The 26,375-nt window shown below is 44.4% G+C and overlaps 1 protein-coding gene across 1 annotated transcript; it reads left to right on the top strand.

Annotated features, from left to right (window-relative positions):
* Positions 1–519: 519 nt before the first annotated feature.
* LOC127341483 (uncharacterized) lies at positions 520–7,377 on the top strand. The gene is made up of 3 exons (XM_051367333.2): positions 520–894; positions 3,146–3,591; positions 6,726–7,377. Exons 1-3 carry the CDS (start codon positions 730–732, stop codon positions 7,162–7,164), a joined length of 1,050 nt encoding a protein of 349 aa, XP_051223293.1. The 5' UTR covers positions 520–729; the 3' UTR covers positions 7,165–7,377.
* Positions 7,378–26,375: the final 18,998 nt, after the last annotated feature.

Here is a 26,375-nt window from a genome sequence, read left to right as displayed (position 1 = left end):
ACTTGCTTTTCGCGCAAACTTATTTGAAGCCTAAGTTTAAGGGTGTCTCTAACGCTCAGTCGACTGAGACTTAACTTATATCCCAGTTAAATAACATCAGCTTGTTTTAATACGGGTCTAAACAAAGTACAACCAACATCAAACACCAACATCAAACAGGAATCTTCAAGCAGAAACAAAATTCAACGCTGGAGCAAGTTAGTGAAACATAAGGTATGTCTTAGCTGAAATTTAGCAATTCCGGAAGTTTAAACCATGAATAAATTTTATCTATTTTATATCCCAGTAATGCTAGAACTATGGACAGATTTTTACAAAATTCTGGTTACGGACTGACGTGGAGAAGCGTGAAGCCATTCTAGCCCTGAAATCACGGGAGCAAAACAAATTTCCACCAGCCAGCAACTTCCACGTACGTCCGTAAGCCAATTCCGTATGAAACATCCGTAGGTTTAGGATTATTGTTTATATCCACACGGATCAAAACCGGCAAATGTGATTTGTTTGGGTCGGGCCGGTGCATATTTGTTCCTCCTCCGTTGTGCAAGTGTGTGTGTGTGTGTGTTTTTTTTTTCCAAGTCTTCCGCTGTGCCGAGATCTGAAATTCCCGGCAGCTACTGAATCTCCCCGACCCCACTCCATCGCCTCCTCCTACCCGGCCACGACGCCGACAGGCCACCACTACCACAGCTAGTGGAATCGCCCGGCGGCGGCGGCGGCGGCGGCGGCATGGGCCTGGACTACTATAAGGTGCTGCAGGTGGAGCGGGGCGCATCCGACGACGAGCTCAAGAAGGCGTATCGGAAGTTGGCCATGAAGTGGCATCCGGACAAGAACCCCAACAGCAAGAAGGAGGCCGAGGCCAAGTTCAAGCAGATCTCTGAGGCGTACGAGGTTTGCGCAATGCCAGCTTCTCTCTCTCTCGAACTCCCATCATGCGCGTCTGATATGTGTCCACTCTTATCGTTACTTCGTTAGTCGACAAGGGCAGGTTTCTATGCACGAATCCTTCTCCGTTCCCCCGTGCTAGTTCTGGCGATAATGTTTCTAAGATCTGTTTTCGTTTCATGTGGACTTGGTGCTGCGGTCCTGTTTGGTCTGAAAATCAACCAGTCAAAATTGCATTTTTTGGCTACATTATAACATTTGAGGCTTACTTTGAGGAAAATATTTTTCTTCAAACCGAGGCAAAAAAGCGTCTTCCATTATTAAGAAGTGTAGAATTGCCTGGTTAATTGACGGAAAACTGGAGAAAAACCAATACATCGAGTACCAAGCAGCCCACACTTGCCAACGACGCAACAAACAAAACAAAAGAGCAAACACAAGCCAGCGGGAAGCTGCTCCACCAAGCTAGCAGATCTCCCACCACTGCCGGAGAGAGGAAGCCAAGACTGACACGGTCCCACCTATGCGAGGAAGAGTGGAAGAATAAGACTGCAAGCCACAAAAACCTTGCGCCATTTGCGATGCCTAGCATGCTGACGTCGCAGATTGAGAGCAACCTCATCATCCAAACAAAAAACCTCAATATTGCTGAACTATTAGAGCCCTCGCCCCGAGATTCATCGAACCACTCTGCGCCTGCGCAATCCATAATTCCACTTTCCGGGGTCGCCGTCTCAACATACCTCCGCTCACCCTCGAGTTGCTGCGGAGTCAAACCATCCTATCTAGAGTGTGTCGACTAAGCTGATAACCCCGCCGCACGAGCGATGAAAGATCGCCACCCAAGCCATGCAACCTACCGCCTTGCCGTCGCACAATGACCATCCCGGGCCCCAACCTTGACGCAAGAGGAGCTCCACACGACACCACAAACTGGTTCCAAGATATTTGTTAGCCACAAGAGGAGTTTCCAGTCAATCTTGAGCCATTCATGTGTTAGCATATAATCTTGTCATGGTGTGAAAGCACACATAGGTTGTGCAAGGTTTAGTGTGAATATGGTACATGAGTTGTGTGCTGTTTGTATGAACAGTGCAGATAAGTTGTGTGCTGAATAAATGAGGCATGCTGCTGCTTGTTTGCAACTGTTTTCAAGTTGGGCGGGTCAGGTTTGCAGGCTACTGTGAACTGACTGACAGTAGCACAAGTTAATTTAGTTGCTCTTGGATTCAGTGAACATGCTAAGTCAGTTTATGGCAAGCCGGTTCATGGAGCAAGCTAAACATGGGTATAAATAGGTCCTAGCATGGGTTCCTGAGGGTAAGCATTCGTTGCTAAGTTTGTATGCATTTGTAATTCATTGCTGAGTTGTGTAGCATTCAATTCTGCAAAAGGTAACAGGGAAAGAAGGCATTCGTTGCCTGAAACATAATTTGTGTGCTCCTTTGTAGTGCTCTGCTTTCTGCATTTGCTTAAACACACTGTGTGCATGAGAGAGAACAGAGAGGGATTTCTATCATCATGAGCCTTGAACTTTTTTTTTGCACCCCTTCTGCTGCGCTACCGTTGCCAACACTTGCGCGCCTGCGAGCAACTGCCATGGGCAACCTCCTTTGCTCACCGCACGAGCTCCGCTGGCATCCCTGTCCACCGCAAGATCCCCCTACGGGCTACCGTTTTCAGAGACGGGGGCCGCCAAGGGAGGGGGCGCTAGGTTTCCCCCAAGTCGGTTGGCAGGAGCGACGCGGGATCGCAATAGCTAATTTGGGGTTTGTATTCATGTGCAACAACATAATCTGTAACTATCCTTTGTTTTTCCTTTTGGCTTTCCTAAAGCACAACATAATATATTAACAGTTGGGTGCTCAACTACTGGTTTCCTTCAGAAAAAAAAAAGCATTTTTGCGGCACTTATGGAATCCAAAAGGAGCAATTTACTTTGGGGGCATGGCATCTAGTGCTTCTATTGTATTTGCTGGGGCATTTCTCCTTGCTAGTATTTTGTTGTAGGTGACTTGGATCTGACTATCTGTTTGGAATAAGCCAACTTTGTTTTCTTCTTGGTGCGTCCTTTGTAATAATTGAAAACTATATGGTATAATAATCATTTGGAAGAATATCTGTAGGCGTAGTGGTGGTACTAATGAGCTGATTCTGAGATGCAGTTTGTAGTGTGAACTGTGAGCCCTTTTCGCACTTGAATACTAACCAAAATGTGGTGTACTGGTGTTAACACGTGGTTCTTGCATTTTTACAGGTGTTAAGTGATTCCCAGAAGCGGGCAGTCTATGATCAGTATGGAGAAGAGGCACTCAAGGGGCAGGCGCCCCCTCCAGGAGCAGGTGGGCCCAGTGGGTCTTCCTACTATGGTGGTGATGGATCAACATTCCGGTTCAACCCTCGGAGTGCAGACGATATATTTGCCGAGTTCTTTGGATTCTCAAGCCCATTCTCAGGCATGGGCGGAATGGGTGGCATGGGAGGTGGTGCCGAGAGGGGCATGAGGGGATCAAGGTTTGGGATGTTCGGCGATGATATGTTTGGATCCTTCCCCCAGTTCCCTGGTGAGGCATCAGTGCATGCTCCCCAGCGGTCCCACAAGGCTGGACCAATTGAGAACCGACTGCCATGCAACCTTGCTGACTTGTACAAAGGTACTACCAAGAAGATGAAGATATCTCGGGAGATATTAGATTCCAGTGGGTGAGTATTAGCATATACTTTTAAACTGATCTATGAAGCTAAAACTTAATTTTCAGGACCTAAATGAAAAAACAACTTATAGGGTCACATGGTTTTTGTTGCTCAAGTAATTTATCGGATGCGCATAATTTGTTGCCCGATTCTATTGTTCTGACAACTGCTTTACTTGATTACAGTATGAATGATGTTTGTTTAGTGATGTGAAAAGTGGCGTATTGCCATTTCAAGCAAGCTCTAAGTATCAACCTGAATAACTTGACATGTATAAACTAGAGTTCTGAGTACACTTATCTTCAAAATTTGAACTTGAGCATGATTCGGTTACTTTAGCTGTTAAGTGCAGGTCTCGTGTATCATATATTTCATCCAGCGATCGGCAAACCTAGAAAACATCGTACTGCTTTTGAATCAGATTCTAAAAATATAAGTGTCATTTTAAATTCGATGCTCAGTGCAGAAGGATAAGATGATATGGTTTTACAAAGTTTTCTCAAGACTCTGTTCACCAGTGTAGTATTTTTTTCTGTTATTTGAATCACATTAAAATGATATGTTTCCTTTCAAATTGAATGCTAAGGGGCAGGAGGATAACATGAATACATGATATGATGTTACCACATTTTCTTATGATTTATGCTCACCTATGCCACAACTTTTATTTGTTTCTCTGGTCCATGATCCTAAACAATAATTAATAACTTCTAATATATCCATGTTTCTTTTGACAAATGTCTTTTTTTAGCACTGCCCTATCTTTCGTTGTGAAATTTCTTGCACGTCGTGAGGGTTGGTGTCACACCGAATGTTCTAAGGTCTACTTGGATGGAGGCTCGTGGCGATATGCAAAACCAGATTATTACAAGGTTTAACATTGTTAGCGCGACAATTACTCATGTAGCCAATTAGTGCTCTGTTGGATCCATACACCAGCTACCATAAAATGCTCTAAGCTTCATGCCACTTTGTCTTCTCTATTAATGCATCAAAACACAAAGCATTTTGCGTTTTCGCTTAAAATAACACAAGTGGCCATCCTAGAATCATCTCCAGCAGCAGCCAGTAGTAGAGTTGTTAGATGAGATGCAATATGACTACTAAAAGCAAACAAGATGATAATGAATTGATGATTGATAATGATGATTTGGTCGTTTAAAACTCTGTAGTACCACTGATTGTGTGATAGCAGTAGCTCTTTCTTATCATTTGATTTGGTTGCGGACTTTCTATATATAGAAGGTACTCCCTCTGTTTTTGTTTGTAGATCCAGAGGATAAAATCAGATATCCTAGGTTTATTAGTCCGGAGAATCTATTGCATGCATGCGCATGTCCCCACCCGGTTCGTCTCTTGGCAGTTAATGCATGAGAGCCAATCCCGGTTTTCCTGGGATTTTACTGGCCGTGGATGGGAGGGAGAGTACATGGCGTTGCGGGACCTCAGTTAACTGAGTTAATTTCAGGATTTTTACATTTAACTGGGCACTAAACAACCGATTTGATTGGAAATGGTTTCAGCCAGAGAGAAATCAGCTAGCCATCAATTTGTGCATTGGCCCCAGCGTATCGGTCCTCCTGACCTATAATCAAAAACAGAGGGAGTAGTTCATTAGGAAATGAAGCATTTATTGTTGAGACACTGACAGTATTTTTTCACAACTGTCACCAACTTGTGACTGCATTTAGTGACGACAAGAGATGGGTTACATGATATTTAAAATCCAAACTTCAAATAGAGAAACAGGCTACCTGAGACAAGGTGAGGTGAGCTAAGTGGGTACCACTTATATCCTCTCTATTCATGCTGTTTATGCCTGAGACAAGTAATTCATGTTACCAGTGCTCATCAATACTTTGTTAATCTCTTGTGTACATTTTATCACTAGCATATGTTAGAAGGTCTGTTTGTGATTCAAGTAGACTATTTTCATTGGTTTAGATGCATATATGTGATTTTCACATATAGACAAGATGATTTTGATATTAAACCATGCATTTGTTCTATCAGATAAGTTTGAAGTCTTGAGAGTGGATTTGTACAATGTACACGCAAGGGTTGATTCTTGAGTTTAGTGTTTAGGTACTTGTGCATCTTCAAAATTTCTCATAACATTCATAGATGTGCGTTTGTTAGAACCATGCACACTTCGAAAAATCATGCAAAAAGTATGATTAAATGTGCCCTGCAAAAGTATGACAATAGATACAACTTCTTATTTAACGATGCAGCTACAACCACTTGTCTTTCTTTGTACAAGATACATTTGTTCATATGCACGATGTTCCACAGATACACATTTAACATAATGCAGATCTATGGGTCTTTAGAATATTTTGAGATGCACAAGTATCTAACCCTGAACTCAAGAAGTCACCCTTGCATGTGCAACTTTATATTTGTGCCTTCCCATCACAATCTTCACTGTGATTTTGTTTTCATACTTTTCTCTCCTGTTTAAATGGTGCTGTATTCCACAGTTTGATGTCTTATAACACTAAAGATTCTGAGTAATCATTGTGTTTATGTTTACCACAGGTAGTCTTCACATTTGATGATACCTAGTCACTAGCGGCTAATCTAGGCATGATTTACACACGAAAAATATCACCTTGAGACATGTGTCTCGGGATTATATGGAGCATTTTGGCTGCTTTTCATTAAATTCCACCTTGAGACATGTTTCTCCCATATGGGAGGGAGAAATGTTAGGTGTGCATTAATAGTCTTAGAGAAACAGAATCGGCTTCCCTCCCTAGTATTTGGAATTAGATTGTCTAGGAAATATTGACAGAACAACTGGTCCAAATCTGTGTGCAAATTATATTTCTCATGAAACAGGGGGTAATAAGAAGTTGTATCTATTGTCAATAAGAACTGGTCCAAATCTGTGTGCAAATTCTTAAATGTGAAATTCAAATTGATAACTGAGGTTTGAATTTTTCTCCCACCCTCCAGGAAAGCCGGTAGGAGAATGAGATAATTTTCCCTATCAGCAGTAGGTTATATCATTTAAATTTTCCTTTCTGCTGCATGTGTTTCTTGAACTGACTTTTACACCTGTCATTTGCGTGTCAGTTTGTAATGATTATTAGTTTCATTCACTTGGTGCCTTACCAATCTTTCTTCATTGTTGTCAGGAGAACCATGGTTGTTGAGGAGATCCTAACAATTGAGATTAAACCTGGATGGAAGAAAGGGACAAAAATCACTTTTCCTGAGAAGGGTAATGAGGCCCCACATGTTATTCCTGCAGATATTGTGTTTGTTATTGATGAGAAGCCACATGATCAATTCATAAGAGACGGAAATGATCTGATCATGACCCAGAAGATTTCCTTGGCCGAAGCCTTGACTGGATGTACTGTTCTTGTAACAACATTAGATGGCCGGAACCTGACCATACCAATCAACAACGTCATCAACCCTGGCTACGAGGAAGTTGTTCCCCGAGAAGGCATGCCAATCCCGAAAGATCGATCCAAGAAGGGAAATCTTAAGATTAAATTCAGCATCAAGTTCCCCTCCAGGCTGACGACAGAGCAGAAATCGGAAATTAGGAGGCTACTAGAATCTTGAGGAACAGAAGCGAACTGACCTGATCATTAGGCCAGCTAGTTTTTGTTGGTGCAAGGCGATGCATTCAAATTCCAAGCTACAAATACCATTCAAAGTAATCAGTTTTGATTAAGCCGTGAGGGTTTTGGATGGTTTTTTGTCTGTAGCTCGCAATGTTGATTTTTGGCAGAATAATTTTCCCACAAATAGATATTATGTGTGACCTCATCTTCATCTCCAGTCGCGTCTCCAAAGAAATTTGGGGCACACCGTACAGACCGCACCTAGTCGCATCCTAAAGCCCCTTTCGGTCGGGCGTGCCCTAATAGTGTCTGATGCACCTTGCCTGTCAGTCGCTGCTACATAGGGTTGTTGTGGGCGTGTCAGGACAAAATTAAAAATGAAGCGGGTACACACTTGTCAGCGGGTACACACTTGTCAGCGACCAAAGTCGACGTCGTGCCCCCCGCATTTCTTCCGCACCGCACCTCCCCTCCCACCCCTCCCATTGCCACTCAATTCGTTGGCCATTTTGACGAAATATATCGCATGCGACAGTAACGATGCCTCACTGCCTAGCCGCCGGTTGTTCACTGACTTGGCCCTGAAAACGAAGGCTACTCTGCGTGTCCATCACGAACTGAAGGTGTTCATCCGTTTGTTTGGTAGGCGCCGCCAACCGTGGTTCTTGCCTCCCTTGCCGCCGCTGATTTTTAACTATTTCTTTTGCCTCGTAGACATGAATACGACGAGGCGGTGATCCAACAATTATGGAGGACAAGGACACCTTCATGGTCGACGTCCGGGAGCACATATCGATCATCAGTTGCCTTCAAAAAAATGCTTGATGACGTCGAGCCAAAGAAGAAGGTTCAAAGCCTGGAAGAAAGAAATCGAAGCCCCGACAGAGGTTGGAGGGTCATACCATGCTTTACACCGGCTACTTCGTCGACGGGGCAAAACACCGATAATTTTTGGAGGCGCTACAAGATGAGTAAGGACGTGTTCATGGATTTTTTTCATGGCGTGAGAGAGTACGACGACTACTTCAATCTGGAACACGATGCCGTTGGCACAAATAATTTCTGGTCGATCCAGATATGCACCGCTGCTACGAGATGCTTGCATATGAAGCCCCTGCCGATTCACAGGACAACTAACTTCGCATGGGTGACTCCACTCCTATCGAATGAATCTATAGCAAAGACTATTTGAGAGGGCCAAATGAAGCAGTCCAGGCAGGGTACCCCTTAGGACATATTATATGATGCCCGCAGATTAGACATAGACTAGATACAATCCACCTACGACGGCATCCTGTAAACACGTCTATGATCATATACTGGATTGCTAGCAAGATGTAGCGATCCTCCACCGCGGGACGTGAACCTATGTACGTCGTGTGCCATCTCGCTCCCGGAGTCTTCATGCGTCGCCTTTCCCTAAAACCTAGGTCCATAATCTTGGACATTTGCCGAGGTGAACCCTCGTCACTATCTGTTTTTCCCAAACCTTAGCCGCCCCCTCTTCCTCCATCTCTCTCCACTACTACGCTGGCTTAGGCGAAGCCCTGCACCACCACAACCGCCGTGTTGTGGATCCAATCTCATCTACTTCTCCACCTCCCTTGTTGTTCCAAGAAGGAGGAGACATCATCAAGTTGTACGTGTGCATATCTCAGAGGCGCCATTCTTTGCTGTGTAGATCGGATCGGACCGCGAAAAGGAATTATGACTACATCGACCATGTGTATGCTTCCGCTTAGCGGTCTACAAGGGTACTCTATCTCACCTCCCCCTCTCGCTACTTGTATCTTGTAGATTAGATCTTGGCTCTTGTAGATTGGATTTCTTTTGTTCGTATCCGTAGGATTTTTTTATTTTCTAGGCTACGAATCCCATCGGCCAAGAGCCCGCATTTCCATGTTTTGTAATACACACCGGTTGTGCTCCTTCCATGCCCCCCACATGGAGTAGATGATCAGCCACTGGCCGTCCATCGACTCCCCTAGGAAGGCCCGATATTGTACTGTCCCACCAAGCGTTTAGGTTGAGAACCGCCGGCCGGAGGCATGGCTTGCAGCCCCCCAGTCCAAGTGAGGACCTGCTCGCGCACCGTCCATGATGGATTCTTCAAAACTTGCAAATTGGGTCGTGTGGCCATTCGTCTCACACACATTTATAGAAACATATTGAATGAAAGAAATGAGTCTAGTAGTGAGTGACAAGAATTGGGTAGCACTTCTGATTGGAGCAGATGAACACCTATGCATCTCAAAATATCTTCTTCGGGTCTTCACCAATATCATCATCTTCAACCAGATTTGAAACCGCGACAAGCAACAATACCTTATTCTTGCTTTCTTCCTTCGGAAAACCTGCATGAGATCTCCATCTTAAACAATTTTGATGAAACCCCTTTGTCTTAAAGTGTCACCGCCATAAATGTGTCTGCTGATTAGAGCCCCAAGTTATCTTCTCCTTTAGCTTCTCAAAAATCTAATCAACAACTATATCCTGTTGGGACCAACCATGATTTCCATGTAAACAGACTCCACAACCATTTGTTGGCCATGGTCGAGTACTACAGTGTAAGGACTCACTTGCAAAACAAGAATATACATTGATTCATTATCAGCAGGTGCTAGTTCAAAATATTTACACCACTGAAAGCACCCTCTGGATTAGCACCACGGGAACCAACCTCTGCATCTGGGGAACCAACATCACCAACCATAGCAAAGAGTTCGAACCGACGATTAACTAAATACTACTCCCAAATTATGCAACAGCCGATGGGAGTGCCCAATCTGTTCGCACAACCGTTCTTGGTCATCCACACTAATTTAGCCTTTTATTTGGAGCCCCAGGAAATTATAGTATGAAGAATATAATCTAGCCGCAATACAGAGACAATCTCGTTGCTATTCACAACTAATTCCTCTCCGGGCCATAATCTAATTTAGCAGTGTGCGGATGAACTCAGATATTTGGAATCTGTTCGCTTGATGAATGCTAGTCCACAATTTTTGAAAAAATTGAGAAAAATTATTGCTTCTCCACAATTGTTTGGACAACAAACAATTATGTATTAGCAAAATATAAGAAATATCCACATCGGGTTGACATATATTCGCTTGAACAAACCCTAAAAGCAATTGGCTACTTAACATTTGTTGGCGTCCGAAACCCACCGGCGAGCAACGACGGGCAACACGAAGAGCCGGGAGGCTCCCAGAACTGCGGCTGGCCCTGGTCCCTCGAGCGACGGCCCGCAAAGCTCCGGCACGCACGTCCCGATGCTGGTGCAAGGGCGTGCCACCTGACCTATACCTGGTCAGGAAGGTGATGATCTGCTTCGCTTAGTTTCCTGCATGGCATACACGTAAACATTAAATACGAGCCTCGATCGGCTCTCAGGTTGTCCTGTGAATCGGCTCAAGGAGCCGATCCACCCATGGTTCGTATGAGGTCTACGATCACATGGTGGTCCTGCTTGATCAATATATAGCTAAAACGACCTACGACGATTTAGGGTTTTCACCGCATAATCGGAACATCCTACACGTGATTGAGCCTGGCAGCCACGTAAGATGATAATAAACCAGCCCTAGATAAGGCATAAAAACCAACATGGAGTTGATTCCCGGAACATCTTATCTAGGGCTAGCAAACTACACCCTACGTGCTATTGGATCCTTCAACCCGTTTGCAAGGCCTAACTATGCAGATATCAAACTAATCCTTGAAGAACAAGGAGCAATCATAACAGATCGGATCTACTAAACACGGATCAAGCAAGGTGCCGCCCTTACACCTAAGATAGGTGTAAAGGCGGCTAGATGTCTAGGGATAGCATGGACAAAAGCATGTATCGTGGTAAAACAATGCTAACCCTAACACATCTATGATAACTACGTTGCTCGCCATCAACAAGGCTTCAGCACGAGCAACGCATGAACGACGAATAAACGTATACTGCCTAGATCGCAAGATGCGATCTAGGCAGCATGATGCTTACCCGGAAGAAACCCTCGAAACAAGGGGTTGGCGATGCGCCTGGATTGGTTTGTTGTGAACGTGATTGTTGTTTTTCTCAATAACCCTAGATACATATTTATAGTCCGTAGACTTTCTAACGTGGGAATAATCCCAACCGTGTACGAGCCAAATTCTATCTAACCGACACGTATCCTACTATATTTACAGATACACGGGCAAACTAGCCCAAACTTCGTGCACAAGGCCGATTCACGTATATCTTCCGTGTATATTCTTCAAGCCCATCTTTAATCACGGCCCACCTCTGATTCGGTCAAATTCTGGTGATAACACATGCCCCCCTGGTTTTGGAAATGTTAATTCCAAAACCACTCTGCTTTTTCTTCGTTGGGTCATGTCATGGCAGGGCAAAACCGTCGCAGTATCCTTCATCATGATGCCTTGCCTTCTCAACTTCTCCGCGTGACCTGGCAGTTTTTTTTTTCTTTGGGCACCACTTCCTCGGAAACTGCTGTGGCATTGAATCTCCACTATATCCCTTTTTATTTAACCGCTCCGAACAGTTCGCCACTTCATCCCCTTGCTCTGTTCTGGCCATCGGCACCAAGAAACCCCAATCTCAGCAGCAATGTCTTCCTCCTCTTCCTCCTCCGCCTCGTCGGATCTCTCCTCCCAGTCCTTCTCCTCCTCCTCCTCCTCCTCCTCCCGCGAGCCCACGCCGGAGTGGGATCCGATGGCGACGCACGACGAGCGCGCCCCAGAGGAGTGGGACCAGGAGGACCACGCCTCCTCCGTCTGGTCCGAGGACGACAAGTCCTTGACCAGCGGAGATGAAGACCTCCAGTTCCTCGCCGATGAGGAACTGGAATCGGAGAGCGAGGACGATTCGTTCTCCTGGGACGACTACACCTCCTCCGAGGAAGAGGAGGAAGAAGACGACGACGACGACTCCCTCGAGGATTACCCGCCGGTGAAGCGTTTCCGCGCCGGGTCAGACGACGACGACGACGATGATGAAGATGAGGAGGCCCCCAATGAGGGCCACTGGAGCAGCGACGAGGAGCCCGCCGGCAGCAGCGCCGACGAGAGCTCCGATGGCGACGACGAGGGCAGCGACGGCCCGTAGAATAGGATCTACTAGTATAGGTCTAGTAGTAGTAGCAGATTGGCCAATAGGCCTTTCTTTTGTTCTTCTCCCCTCGAGCAATCGGCTCTTTCTTTGTAAGAAATCTTCCTTATTAATGAAGAAAATATTCCTCTATTGATTTTGTTTTCTCGTCCAATTTTGCCGATTGCCGAACGAAGTCAATGCACAAAGAGCCGATGGCAGGGCATCGGCTTGCACCATAAACACGATTTAAGGCCAAACCAGTTGCCTATTCGCATGGTCAAACAGAACTTATCCGCGTCCACGCCATCCTCCAATCCTGAACGCGCAGATCCAACTCCTCAGCAAATCCAATGGGAGAATCATCTCAAGTGCCATGGATTCTGGCCTGAAACCAATCTGTTAACCTGCTCCATTGATTTTATTCATCTAGAGTCGATGGCTATGCGTCGGCTTTTTATTCTTCTGAAGTCGATGTCCGTGCATCGGCTGTAAATTGTACATGAATTTTTTTTTTACTGGCCGATTTTATACATCGGCCCCCATGTTTCACTATCCATCGTCCCACATGCTTGGGAAATATTTCTTGAGGTGTTGACCATTGACGGCTACTGGGAATTTAACACCGTCCAGCTGCTCGAGCATGTACGCATTGCCCTTCAATACCTGATCGACTTTGTACGGACCGTGCCAATTAGGAGACCATTTGCCATATGCTTTATCCTTGGTTCCTAATGGCAACACGGCTTCCCATACTAGATCACCAACTTGAAACTCCTTTGGTCTCACCTTCTTATTGTATGCACAAGCTACCCTGGCTTTGTTCTCTTTAATCTTCTCCAAGGACCAAAGTCTAAGTTCCGTTGCATCCTCAATAGTATCACTCATTAGGGCTGCATATTCTTCAGCTGTTAGATCATTCTGAAACGTGACACGTCTCGATCCAGCCGTAATTTCCCAAGGTAATACGGCTTCCTGCCCATAGACAAGCTGGTATGGCGAAGTTTTTATAGCTCCATGGCATGACATGCGATAGGCCCACAAAGCTTCTGACAATGTTTCATGCCAAACCCTAGGGTTCTCGTCAATTTTCCTCTTGATCAGCTTGATCAGGCTCTGATTGGACGCTTCAGCTTGCCCATTGGCTTGAGCGTAATATGGAGATGATCGGATCAACTTAATTCCCATGTCATCGCAGAACTTTCTGAATTCCTTAGAAATGAAGACCGAACCTCCATCGGTCGTGATGGTTTGGGGAATCCCGAACCTATGAATGACGTGTTCTTTTACAAACTTGATCACATCTTCTGATTTTACCTTCTTCATAGGGACGGCCTCCACCCATTTGGTGAAGTAATCTGTAATGGCCAGAATCCACTCGTGGCCTTTGCTCGACGCAGGATGGATTTTGCCGATCATATCCATGCCCCAACCTCGAAATGGCCAAGGCTTGATGATGGGATTCATCGCTGATGCGGGTACCATCTGAATCTTCCCGAACATCTGACACGCTTGGCACCCTTTGTAGTAGTTGAAGCAGTCCTCAAGCATGGTGGGCCAGTAAAACCCTGATCGCCTAATCAGCCACTTCATCTTATGAGCCGATTGGTGAGTTCCACAGGCGCCTTCATGCACCTCATGTAAGAGCCGATTAGACTCAGTTGGTCCCAGGCACTTGAGCAGTAACCCTTCCAACATCCTGTAGAACATGTCATCTCCTATAAGGACATATTTCATGGCCTTGTACCTTATCCGTTTAGGTGCCCCCGAGCCGAATCCTTCAAGTAATTGAAGATATCGGCTCTCCAGTCATCCTGTTCCAGGAACTGCACCTGAACTTCTGACCCGTCTGGTATGTCCTTGTAGCCTGACGCCATCTGTGCGAGATCGTTGGCCTCGGTATTTTGAGATCTTGGGACCCAATTGAAGTTGATGTACCGAAAATATGTCATCAGCTCACGACATTCCATCCAATATGGGAAGAGTGACTCACTTTCGCACTTGTATTCGTCCGTGAGCTGGGAGATCACCAACTTCGAGTCTCCAAAAAGCTCCACGCCTCTGCCCCGGTGATACGTCTCCAACGTATCTATAATTTCTAATGTTCCATGCTTGTTTTATGACAATACCGACATGTTTTGTTCACACTTTATGTCATTATTATGCGTTTTCCGGAACTAACCTATTGACGAGATGCCGAAAGGCCAGTTGCTGTTTTCTGCTGTTTTTGGTTCCAGAAAGGCTGTTCGGGCAATATTCTCGGAATTGGACGAAATCAACGCCAAACCTCCTATTTTTCCCGGAAGGCTCCAGAACACCGAAGAAGAGTCGGAGAGGGGCCAGGGGGCCACCACACCATAAGGCGGCGCGGGCCGGACCCTGGCCGCGCCGGCCTAGGGTGAGGCCACCCCGTCAGCCCTCCCGCACCGCCTCTTCGCCTATATAACCCCTTTTCGACCTAAAAACGCAGTACCAATTGATGAAACTCCGTAAAGACCTGTGGGCGCCGCCACCGTCGCGAAACTCCAATTCGGGGGACAGAACTCTCTGTTCCGGCACCCTACCGGGACGGGGAATTGCCCCCGGAGTCATCTCCACCGCCGTCTCCACCGCCATCTTCACCGCCATCGCTGTCTCCATGGTGAGGAGGGAGTAATTCACCCCCGAGGCTGAGGGCTCCGCTGTAGCTATGTGGTTAATCTCTCTCCCATGTACCTCAATACAATAATCTCATGAGCTGCTTTACATGATTGAGATTCATATGAGTTTTGTATCACAATTCATCTATGTGCTACTCTAGTGATGTTATTAAAGTAGTCTATTCCTCCTCCATGATGTAATGTTGGCAGTGTGTGCATCATGAAGTACTTGGTTTATGCTATGATTGTGATCTCTTGTAGATTATGAAGTTAACTATTACTATGATGGTATTGATGCGATCTATTCCTCCTTTCATAGTGTGAAGGTTACGGTGTGCATGCTATGTTAGTACTTGGTTTGGTTGTGTTGATCTATCTTGCACTCTAAGGTTATTTAAATATGAACATTGAATTGTGGAGCTTGTTAACTCCGGCATTGAGGGTTCGTGTAATCCTACGCAATGGTGTTCATCATCCAACAAGAGTGTAGAGTATGCATTTATCTATTCTGTTATGTGATCAATGTCGAGAGTGTCCACTAGTGAAAGTATGATCCCTAGGCCTTGTTCCTAAATACTGCTATCGCTGCTTGTTTACTGTTTTACTGCGTTTCTACTGCCTGCTATATCACCATCCATCACTACGCGCCAGCAAGCACTTTTCTGGCACCGTTGCTACTGCTCATATATATTCATACCACCTGTATTTTACTATCTCTTCGCCGAACTAGTGCACCTATTGTATTAGGTGTGTTGGGGACACAAGAGACTTCTTGCTTTGTGGTTGCAGGGTTGCTTGAGAGGGATATCTTTGACCTCTTCCTCCCTGAGATCGATAAACCTTGGGTGATCCACTTAAGGGAAACTTCCTGCTGTTCTACAAACCTCTGCTCTTGGAGGCCCAACACTGTCTACAAGAATAGAAGCTCCCGTAGACATCAAGCACTTTTCTGGCGCCATTGCCGGGGAGGAAAGGTAAAAGGCACTCATACTCCGGTTCCAGGTAACTAAGTACTTTTCCGGCGCCATTGTGTGTGTGCTCGAAGCTATTTCCTTTAGATCCTGCAATTGCATCTTTTTGTTTCTTGTTTTACACTAGTTAGGCATAATGGAATATAACTATGAGCTTCTTAATTTATTTCCTAATCTAAGACATGAATTGTGTGATGCGAAAATTAAAGAACCTATGGAACCTCATTTGCATGCTAGTAGCAATATTATTGGTATGAACGCAATCACTGCTAATGCTATGAATAAGTCTAAGCTTGGGGAAGCTAGTTTCTGTGATCTTTTTGGCTTCCCATCTTTAGGGGAGAAAATTTGTTCTGATAATGCTTTATCTCCCATATGCGATAACTCTAATGATGCTTCTGATATTTTGAATCCACCTGCTGAAAGTATTCCGTATAAAATACCTATGAAAATTATTGAACGCGTTATGGATAACCGCTATAAAGGGGATGGAACTATCCATCCTGGAGATCATTCTTGTTTTGCATGAATTATGCGGGTTATTCAAGTGTGCAGGTATCTCTATGGATGAAGTGAAGAAGAAGCTATTCTCTATTTCGCTGTCTGGTAAAGCGGCGCATTGGTATAAATTGTTGGAGAATAGTCATTCTCTTGGTTGGGAGGAAATTGTACCTCTCTTTTATTCTAAATTTTATCCTCCTCATGAAGTGCATATTGATAGGAATTATATTTATAACTTTTATCCTCGTGATGGAGAAAGTATTTCTCAAGCGTGGGGTAGATTGAAGTCACTAATGCTCAAATGTCCCATTCATGAGCTCCCCCGTAATGCTATTGTTAATAATTTTTATGCGAGACTTTCAGGACAACACAAGGACTATCTGGATGCCTGTTCGGAGGGATCTTTCACAAGCAAGGAGGTTGAAGCTAGGTGGGATCTTCTTGATCGGATTGAGGAGAACGCTGAAGGATGGGAGAACGATAAAGGTAAAGAGTCAGGTATAAATTATGATTATGAATGCATTGAAGCTTTTATGGATACCGATAAATTTCGAAATATGAGTGCTACTTATGGTCTTGACTCTCAAGTTGCTGCAAATCTTTATAAAGCCTTTGCTTCTCATTTTGAATTGCCTAAAAATAATTTTGATACGTATCATGAACCTTTTAAAGAGGCTTGCATGAAGAATGAAATTGTTGTTAATTATTGCAATAAGCATGCTCAAACTCCTAAGAATGCTATTTCTTATAAGCATGTTAATTTTTGTGGAATACATAGACCTTGTGGAATTAATCAAATCAAAGATGAATATTGTATCCATCATGCTAATGAAAAAACTAGAAAGTGGTTTAGGGCTTTAGATGATCTTGGTAAAAAAGTTTGTGCCCTCTATCCTTTTATTTGTGAAGTTTGCCATGAAGTGGGTAATTTTAATTTTCAATGCTCCTCCAATGATAATTTGAACCCAATGAGTGCTGCAAATTTGTATTGTGATGATGAAATTACTCCTAATCAGCATGATGAACTTACTTTATTTTTGGGGTGTGAAGAACTGTCGCGAAAAATCTCTTTGTTACATATGAGTGATCTTGATATTGATGATGTCCTGCATGGGTGTTTTTCTTATTGCATTGATAATAGCCATACAAATACTTACATACAAAATATTTTAGAAGATGACACCTTGCCAAAATATGATAGGACCGCTGTGTGTTTTCAACTAATTAATGAAAAGAAGGGATCCTCCCAAGTTTCTTCTATTGTTTCTGAAAGTAAATCAGGTTATGCGGACAAGCCACCCTTCAAGCCTCTTCCTCCTAAAGAAGGGAATGAGTAGAAGGAAGAGAAGAAGAAGAAGAAGAAGAAGAAGAAGAAGAAGAAGGGAACGAAGAAGAAGAAGAAGAAGAAGAAGAAGAAGGAGAATAAAAAGAAAGAGGTAACGGCGTATCCTCGCGTGAATGAGATAACGCTAGGTAACCGTAAGTATGTTGCTCCTAATAATTATTGTGATAATGAATCTGAATACGATGATCTTCCTATGCCCTTTACATACATTAGCGATCATGATTTGAATGGGCACATTACTTTTGATATTGCAAATCTCTGGGAAACTAATTCTGAAAATGATGATGATAATAATTGCCATAGTGTCAGTGCTATCCATGCTTCCTCCCATAATGATATAGAAAGCTCTAAGCTTGGGGAAGAGGTGTTTGAAAATCCTTTAGCTACTGGTCATTATGTTCTTGATACATCTCCTTCTAATAACAATGATGGTGTGGACACAGATAAACCGACTATGAAAGATAACTATTCTATTTCTAATGATGACACTGTGCCTCCGACCTTTGATGATTATTATAAAGAATGCTATGATATAGGTTATAACTATCCTTATGAAACTTGTCATAGTCATGATTGGATTACCAAAAACAATTCTTTTAATATGCAACTTGTTTACCATGTTCAAATTCTTGATAATAATCTTGCTCCAATTATTATTAATGAGAATAACTCTTCTTATGCCAAAATTAATGATACTTCTATGCATATGAACCATGATAAGAATGTTTTAAGTGATGGGTATATTGTGGATTTCATCAATGATGCTACTGAAAGTTATTATGAGAGAGGGAAATATGGTTATATGCACCTTAATAATATTAAGTTTCCCCTCTTTATGTTGAGAATCTTGAAGTTACTCGTGTTTTATCCTCTTATGCTTGTCACTTTGTTCTTCATGAATTCATTTGTGTACAAGACTCCTCTTCATAGGAAGCATGTTAGACTTAAATGTGTTTTGGATTTGCTTCTTGATGCTCTCTTTTTGCTCCAAATACTATTTCCTGCGAGTGCAACATTAAATCACGAGCCCATCTTAATGGCTATAAAGAAAGAACTTCTTGGGAGATAACCCATGTGTTATTTTGCTACAGTACTTTGTTTTATATTTGTGTCTTGGAAGTTGTTTACTACTGTAGCAACCACTCCTTATCTTAGTTTTGTGTTTTGTTGTACCAAGTAAAGTCGTTGATAGTAAGGTTCATACTAGATTTGGATTACTGCGCAGAAACAGATTTCTTTGCTGTCACGAATCTGGGCAAAATTCTCTGTAGGTAACTCAGAAAATTATGCCAATTTACGTGAGTGATCCTCAGATATGTACGCAACTTTCATTCAATTTGAGAATTTTCATTTGAGCAATTCTGGTGCCTCAATAAACTTCGTCTTTACGGACTGTTCTGTTTTGACAGATTCTGCCTTTTATTTCGTATTGCTTCTTTTGCTATGTGGGATGGATTTCTTTGTTCCATTAACTTCCAGTAGCTTTGAGCAATGTCCAGAAGTGTTAAGAATGAATGTGTCACCTCTGAACATGTGAGTTTTTGATTATGCACTAACCCTCTAATGAGTTGCTTTGAGTTTGGTGTGGAGGAAGTTTTCAAGGGTCAAGAGAGGAGGATGATACAATGTGATCAAGAAGAGTGAAAAGTCTAAGCTTGGGGATGCCCCGGTGGTTCATCCCTGCATATTTCAAGAAGACTCAAGCATCTAAGCTTGGGGATGCCCAAGGCATCCCCTTCTTCATCGACAAATTATCAGGTTCCTTCTCTTGAAACTATATTTTTATTCGGTCACATCTTATGTACTTTACTTGGAGCGTCTGTATGTTTTTGTTTTTGTTTTTGTTTGAATAAATGCTTGTGTGGAAGAGAGACACGCTCCGCTGGTTCGTATGAACACATATGTTCTTAGCTTTTAATGTTCATGGCGAAGGTTGAAACTGCTTCATTAATTGTTATATGGTTGGAAACAGAAAATGCTACATGTAGTAATTGGTGTGATGTCTTAAATAACTTGATACTTGGCAATTTTTGTGCTCTTGTTTAAGCTCTTGCATCATATACTTTGCACCTATTAGTGAAGAAATACATAGAGCTTGTTAAAATTTGGATTGCATGAGTGGTTTCTCTAGAGTCTAGATATTTTCTAGTGAGGTGTTTGAACAACAAGGAAGACGATGTATAGTCTTATAATGCTTGTAATATGTCTTTTATGTAAGTTTTGATGTACTAGTTCATGCTTGTGTTTGCTTCAAACAACCTTGCTAGCCTAAGCCTTGTATCGAGAGGGAATACTTCTCATGCATCCAAAATACTTGAGCCAACCACTATGCCATTTGTGTCCACCATACCTACCTACTACATGGTATTTCTCCGCCATTCCAAAGTAAATTGCTTGAGTGCTACCTTTAAACAATTCAAAATTTATCACCTCTGATTTGTGTCAATGTTTTATAGCTCATGAGGAAGTATGTGGTGTTTATCTTTCAATCTTGTTGGGCAACTTTCACCAATGGACTAGTGGCTTCATCCGCTTATCCAATAATTTTGCAAAAAGAGCTGGCAATGGGATTCCCAGTCCCAAATTAATTAACAAAAATAGACACTCCTCCATGGTATGTGATTGTTGGACGGCACCCGAAGGATTCGGTTAGCCATGGCTTGTGTAAGCAAAGGTTGGGAGGAGTGTCATCATAATAAAACTAAAATAAAAAGGCACTCCTTCATGGTATGAGATTGTTGGCAGGCACCCGAGGATTCGGTTAGCCATGGTTTGTGAAAGAAAGGTTGGAAGGAGTGCCACCCAAAAATAAAATAAAATGGGAGCCGCTCTTTGAAGGTTTGTCTGGCAAGGGGGTTAGAGTACCCGCTACCATTCGTTGACAACAACATACACCTCTCAAAACTTTATTTTTATGCTCTCTTTATGTTTTCAAAATAAAAGCTCTAGCACAAATATAGCAATCGATGCTTTCCTCTTTGAAGGACCATTCTTTTACTTTTATTATTGAGTCAGTTCACCTATCTCTCTCCACCTCAAGAAGCAAACATTTGTGTGAACTGTGCATTGATTCTTACATACTTGCTTATTGCACTTATTATATTTCTTTGCATTGACAACTATCCATAAGATATACATGTTACAAGTTGAAAGCAACCGCTGAAACTTAATCTTCCATTGTGTTGCTTCAATGTCTCTACTATGAATTTATTGCTTTATGAGTTAACCCTTATGCAAGACTTATTGATGCTTGTCTTGAAAGTACTATTCATGAAAAGTCTTTGCTATATGATTCAATTGTTTACTCATTGCATTTACATTGTTTCGAATCGCTGCATTCATCTCATATGCTTTACAATAGTATGATTAAGATTATGTTGGTAGCATGTCACCTCAGAAATTATCTTTTATCGTTTACCTACTCGAGGACGAGTAGGAACTAAGCTTGGGGATGCTGATACGTCTCCAACGTATCTATAATTTCTGATGTTCCATGCTTGTTTTATGATAATACCGACATGTTTTGTTCACACTTTATGTCATTATTATGCGTTTTCCGGAACTAACCTATTGACGAGATGCCGAAAGGCCAGTTGCTGTTTTCTGCTGTTTTTGGTTCCAGAAAGGCTGTTCGGGCAATATTCTCGGAATTGGACGAAATCAACGCCAAACCTCCTATTTTTTCCGGAAGGCTCCAGAACACCGAAGAAGAGTCGGAGAGGGGCCAGGGGGCCACCACACCATAAGGTGGCGCGGGCCAGACCCTGGCCGCGCCGGCCTAGGGTGAGGCCACCCTGTCAGCCCTCCTGCGCCGCCTCTTCGCCTATATAACCCCTTTCGACCTAAAAACGCAGTACCAATTGACGAAACTCCAGAAAGACTCCAGGGGCGCCGCCACCGTCGCGAAACTCCAATTCGGGGGACAGAACTCTCTGTTCCGGCACCCTGCCGGGACGGGGAATTGCCCCCGGAGTCATCTCCACCGCCGTCTCCACCGCCATCTTCACCGCCATCGCTGTCTCCATGATGAGGAGGGAGTAATTCACCCCCGAGGCTGAGGGCTCCGCTGTAGCTATGTGGTTAATCTCTCTCCCATGTACCTCAATACAATAATCTCATGAGCTGCTTTACATGATTGAGATTCATATGAGTTTTGTATCACAATTCATCTATGTGCTACTCTAGTGATGTTATTAAAGTAGTCTATTCCTCCTCCATGATGTAATGTTGGCAGTGTGTGCATCATGAAGTACTTGGTTTATGCTATGATTGTGATCTCTTGTAGATTATGAAGTTAACTATTACTATGATGGTATTGATGCGATCTATTCCTCCTTTCATATTGTGAAGGTTACGGTGTGCATGCTATGTTAGTACTTGGTTTGGTTGTGTTGATCTATCTTGCACTCTAAGGTTATTTAAATATGAACATTGAATTGTGGAGCTTGTTAACTCCGGCATTGAGGGTTCGTGTAATCCTACGCAATGGTGTTCATCATCCAACAAGAGTGTAGAGTATGCATTTATCTATTCTGTTATGTGATCAATGTCGAGAGTGTCCACTAGTGAAAGTATGATCCCTAGGCCTTGTTCCTAAATACTGCTATCGCTGCTTGTTTACTGTTTTACTGCGTTTCTACTGCCTGCTATATCACCATCCATCACTACGCGCCAGCAAGCACTTTTCTGGCACCGTTGCTACTGCTCATATATATTCATACCACCTGTATTTCACTATCTCTTCGCCGAACTAGTGCACCTATTGTATTAGGTGTGTTGGGGACACAAGAGACTTCTTGCTTTGTGGTTGCAGGGTTGCTTGAGAGGGATATCTTTGACCTCTTCCTCCCTGAGATCGATAAACCTTGGGTGATCCACTTAAGGGAAACTTGCTGCTGTTCTACAAACCTCTGCTCTTGGAGGCTCAACACTGTCTACAAGAATAGAAGCTCCCGTAGACATCACCCGGCTTCCAAAAGCAACTCCATTCCCTTGCGCACTGCCTCATACTCAGCGACATTGTTGGTGCAAGGGGTAGATAGCCTGATGGAGAAGGAATATGTTGCCCCCCGAGGCGACACGAGCAGAATGCCGATGCCACAACCATCGTCACAAGCCGATCCATCGAAGAACATAGCCCATGCACGTACAGATAGTGCTGCTATATTAGTATTGATCCGTTCAGCTATGAGATTGGCCAACGCTTGTCCCTTGACTGCTTTCGCAGGCTGATACCGGAGATCGAACTCTGATAACGCAAACATCCACTTACCAAGTCGGCCTTTCAAAACAGGAACCGACAGCATGTGCTTGACAACGTCTGACTTGCATATGACGACGATCTCTGCCGTCAACAGGATATGATGAAGCTTGGTGCAGGTGAAGAATAGGCAGAGGCATAACTTCTCGACCTCAGGATACCTTGTCTCTGCATCCAACATCCTTCTGCTGAGGTAGAAAACGACCTTTTCAACACCCTCGTAGAGTTGCACCACCACTGAAGCGATGGACGTGTCAGCTACTGATAAGTAGATATAGAACGGCCTATCTTGCTGAGGTGGAACTAGCACAGGCGGCGTTGTTAGATGCCGCTTAATCTCGTCAAACGCCTGCTGCTGTTCTGCCCCCCAGTGAAACTCGTCATCAGATTTGATCTTTACCAACGCCATGAACGGCTCAATTCGTCCTGACAGATTAGAGATGAATCGTCGGACAAAGTTGATCTTGCCGATAAGACGTTGGAGCTCCTTCTTCGTGGTAGGCGGCTGCATGGTACGTACTGCCTCCTGACTTTTCAGGCCGATCTCAATTCCTCGTTCATGAACCAGAAAACCTAGGAACTGACCGGCCGTCACACCAAAGGCACACTTCTTTGGATTCATTCTCAGTCCGAATTTCCGAGTTCGGTCTAGGATGCGTCGCAAATCATCCAAGTGTCCTTCCATGGAGACAGACTTGACCACCACGTCGTCGATGTAAATTTCCACCAACTTGCCGATCAGATCATGAAAAATGTAATTCATGGCTCGTTGGTATGTTGCACCGGCATTCTTCACCCCAAAAGTCATGACCACATATTCAAACAAGCCCACCGATCCTGGTACTCTGAACGCAGTCTTGTGTATATCTTCTGGAGCCATGAAGATTTGGTTGTAGCCGGCATTGCCATCCATGAAGCTTAACACCTTGTGGCCAGCAGCTGCATTGATCAATGTTTCTGCCACAGGCATTGGATATTCATCCTTTGGAGTGGCTCTGTTGAGATCTCGGAAATCTATGGCCACCCGCCATCGGCCGTCCTTTTTCTCTACAGGTACGATACTGGAGATCCATTCAGCGTACCTGCATGGCCTGATGAACCCGGCGGCTAACATTTTCTCGATCTCCTTCTTGACTTCTTCGAGAATTTTGGCCTTCATCTGACGTGCTCGTTGTTGGAACGGCCGAAATCCTTTCTTGAGAGGGAGCCGATGCTCAATGATGCTCCTGTCTAACCCAGGCATCTCTGTGTAATCCCATGCAAAGCAATCTGGGTATTCTTTTAACAGAGCTATCATCTAGCTCCTGAGATGTGGATCTAACTTTTTGCTGATGAAAGTTGATCGTGGCTTATCCCCAGGACCAATGTCGACTTCTTCTAGCTCATCAGCCGATGTAAATCCATACCCTAGCTTTCCATCACCTGTTAGATCGACGCTGAACACAGGCAAAACGTATGGCGAGGATAATAATATGGTTCGATTGCTGGAATCGGCCCCCATTTTGATTGCATTGCTCAATGAAGGTTTACATCTTGTTCGTGCTTTACTCTGACTACGTGGCATGCTTGAGACAAGATCATCACTTTTTATTTTTTGGGGCCGATCACAAGGATCGGCCTTGCCACGTACGTCCATAGCCTTTGCTCTTGTTACACGGTCAGGCCGGTGGATAAGACCAGCCTCACCCCATTTTTTGTCACGTCGATGCGCTCACAGTCGTCCAAAGTGATGCCGGAGAGTGGCTCTTGGCCTGCCGTCTCCCAAACGTTCATGCCAGCCGTTGAGATCTCGGCTGAGTCATCTGCGTGGATGATTTCTACTTCATCTCCATCCCACTGTATTAAGCATTGATGCATCGTGGATGGAATGCAACAGTTGGCGTGGATCCAATCTCTCCCTAGCAGGACCGCGTAGGTGCTCTTGCTATCGACAATGAAGAATGTCGTAGGGATGGTTTTCCTTCCTACGGTCAGATCCACGTTCAGAACACCTTGTGCCTCTGATGCTTGGCCGTTGAAGTTGCTCAATGTGACGTTGGTCTTGATCAGATCCGAGCTAGAGCGTCCCAGACGACGTAGCATGGAGTATGGCATGATGTTGACTGCCGCTCCGGTGTCGACCAACATCTTGTTGACCGGCTGCCCATTGATATAACCTCGTAAGTACAGGGCCTTCAGGTGTCTGTAACTTCTTTCTCGTGGCTTCTCAAAGATAACCGGCCTTGGGCCGCAGTCAAGTTGTGCCACAGGTGCCTCTTCGGTTCCAGGAGCACAAAACTCCACCGGAAGAATGAACACCATGTTTGTGCCAGCCGATGTCTCATCATCGGCTTTCTTCTGTTTGGGGCGCCACTCTTTCTTCCGTGGTCGACCCTCCTCATCCAGAGTTCGCTGGATTTTCGTGGCTAGATCAGGCCGCGCCTTCCTCAACGTGTGCAGGTATAACCTTTTGGCTTCCTCCAAGCCACGTAACCGCTGAACTCTACGTTTTTGGGAATGGCTGAGTCCATCAGGGCACCACCTTGGCCGGTGGTACTTATCTTCTTCTTCTTCATCATCTTCTAATTCCTCGAGATCTTCCACCCGAGAGGACTCAGCTTGCTTGTTCCGAGATGGGAGAGGTCCTAGACGCTTGAACACTGACACGTCTCCTGTGCCCTTCTTCTTCTGTCTACATTCTGGGCAGTTGCCGATTGTGGGCAATCGGCTCATTCCTGAATCCCAGCAGTGTTTGAAGAAGGGACAGTCCCAGTGCCTGTCCGCGTCATCCTGCTCCCTTGACTTCTCCTTGGCATGGCGCTCATATCTTTCCTCGTCTCGATCATGCCGACAATGTCTTCTGGCGTCCCTGCTAGCCAGACGATCTCTTTCGTCATCGTCGTTGTATCGTCGGTGTTGGTCGTACTGACTCACATATTTGTTGAGGAGGTGATCAGAGAGAGGTCGTTGATATCGCACATTCTTCACTTCTCCCTCTGTGATGTAGCGCTTGCCATCGTTTCGGAGCCGATCGCGTGGAACGGCTTCCTCCTTGTCCTTGCCACGAGAGCGGGTGCCCTCGTCTCTGTCCTTACCAGGGTGGTGCACAGGTCCTACCATGTTAATGCTGAACGAGAAACCTGGCTGGCACCTCTCTGGGTAAACGAACTCCACCATGTTAACGGCGGGGAAGGGGTGCGTGTCGACTTTCATGGCGTACTGGCTGAAAATTAGACGCCCTTGTTCTATCGCCATTTGGATCTGCTGACGCCACACCCTGCAGTCGTTGGTGGTATGGGTTAACGTGTTGTGCCACTTGCAATATGGCTTGCCGTTGAGCTCTTGCACCGTAGGGAATTTGTGGCATTCGGGTAACTTTAGCTGCTTCTCCTTGAGCAAGAGGTCGAAAATCTGCTCAGCTTTGCTTA

This window comes from Lolium perenne, chromosome 3, assembly GCF_019359855.2.
Source record: "Lolium perenne isolate Kyuss_39 chromosome 3, Kyuss_2.0, whole genome shotgun sequence".
In the NCBI taxonomy this organism is placed as follows: Eukaryota; Viridiplantae; Streptophyta; class Magnoliopsida; order Poales; family Poaceae; genus Lolium; species Lolium perenne.
Note: the sequence above shows the minus strand (reverse complement) of the source record. Positions and strands in the feature narration are given on the sequence as shown.

Coding starts and splice junctions, on each gene's coding strand:
- LOC127341483 (XM_051367333.2), top strand. CDS start 730: ATGGGCCTGGACTACTATAAGGTGCTGCAGGTGGAGCGGGGCGCATCC. Junction 895..3,145: donor AGATCTCTGAGGCGTACGAG/GTTTGCGCAATG, acceptor GCATTTTTACAG/GTGTTAAGTGATTCCCAGAA. Junction 3,592..6,725: donor GAGATATTAGATTCCAGTGG/GTGAGTATTAGC, acceptor CATTGTTGTCAG/GAGAACCATGGTTGTTGAGG.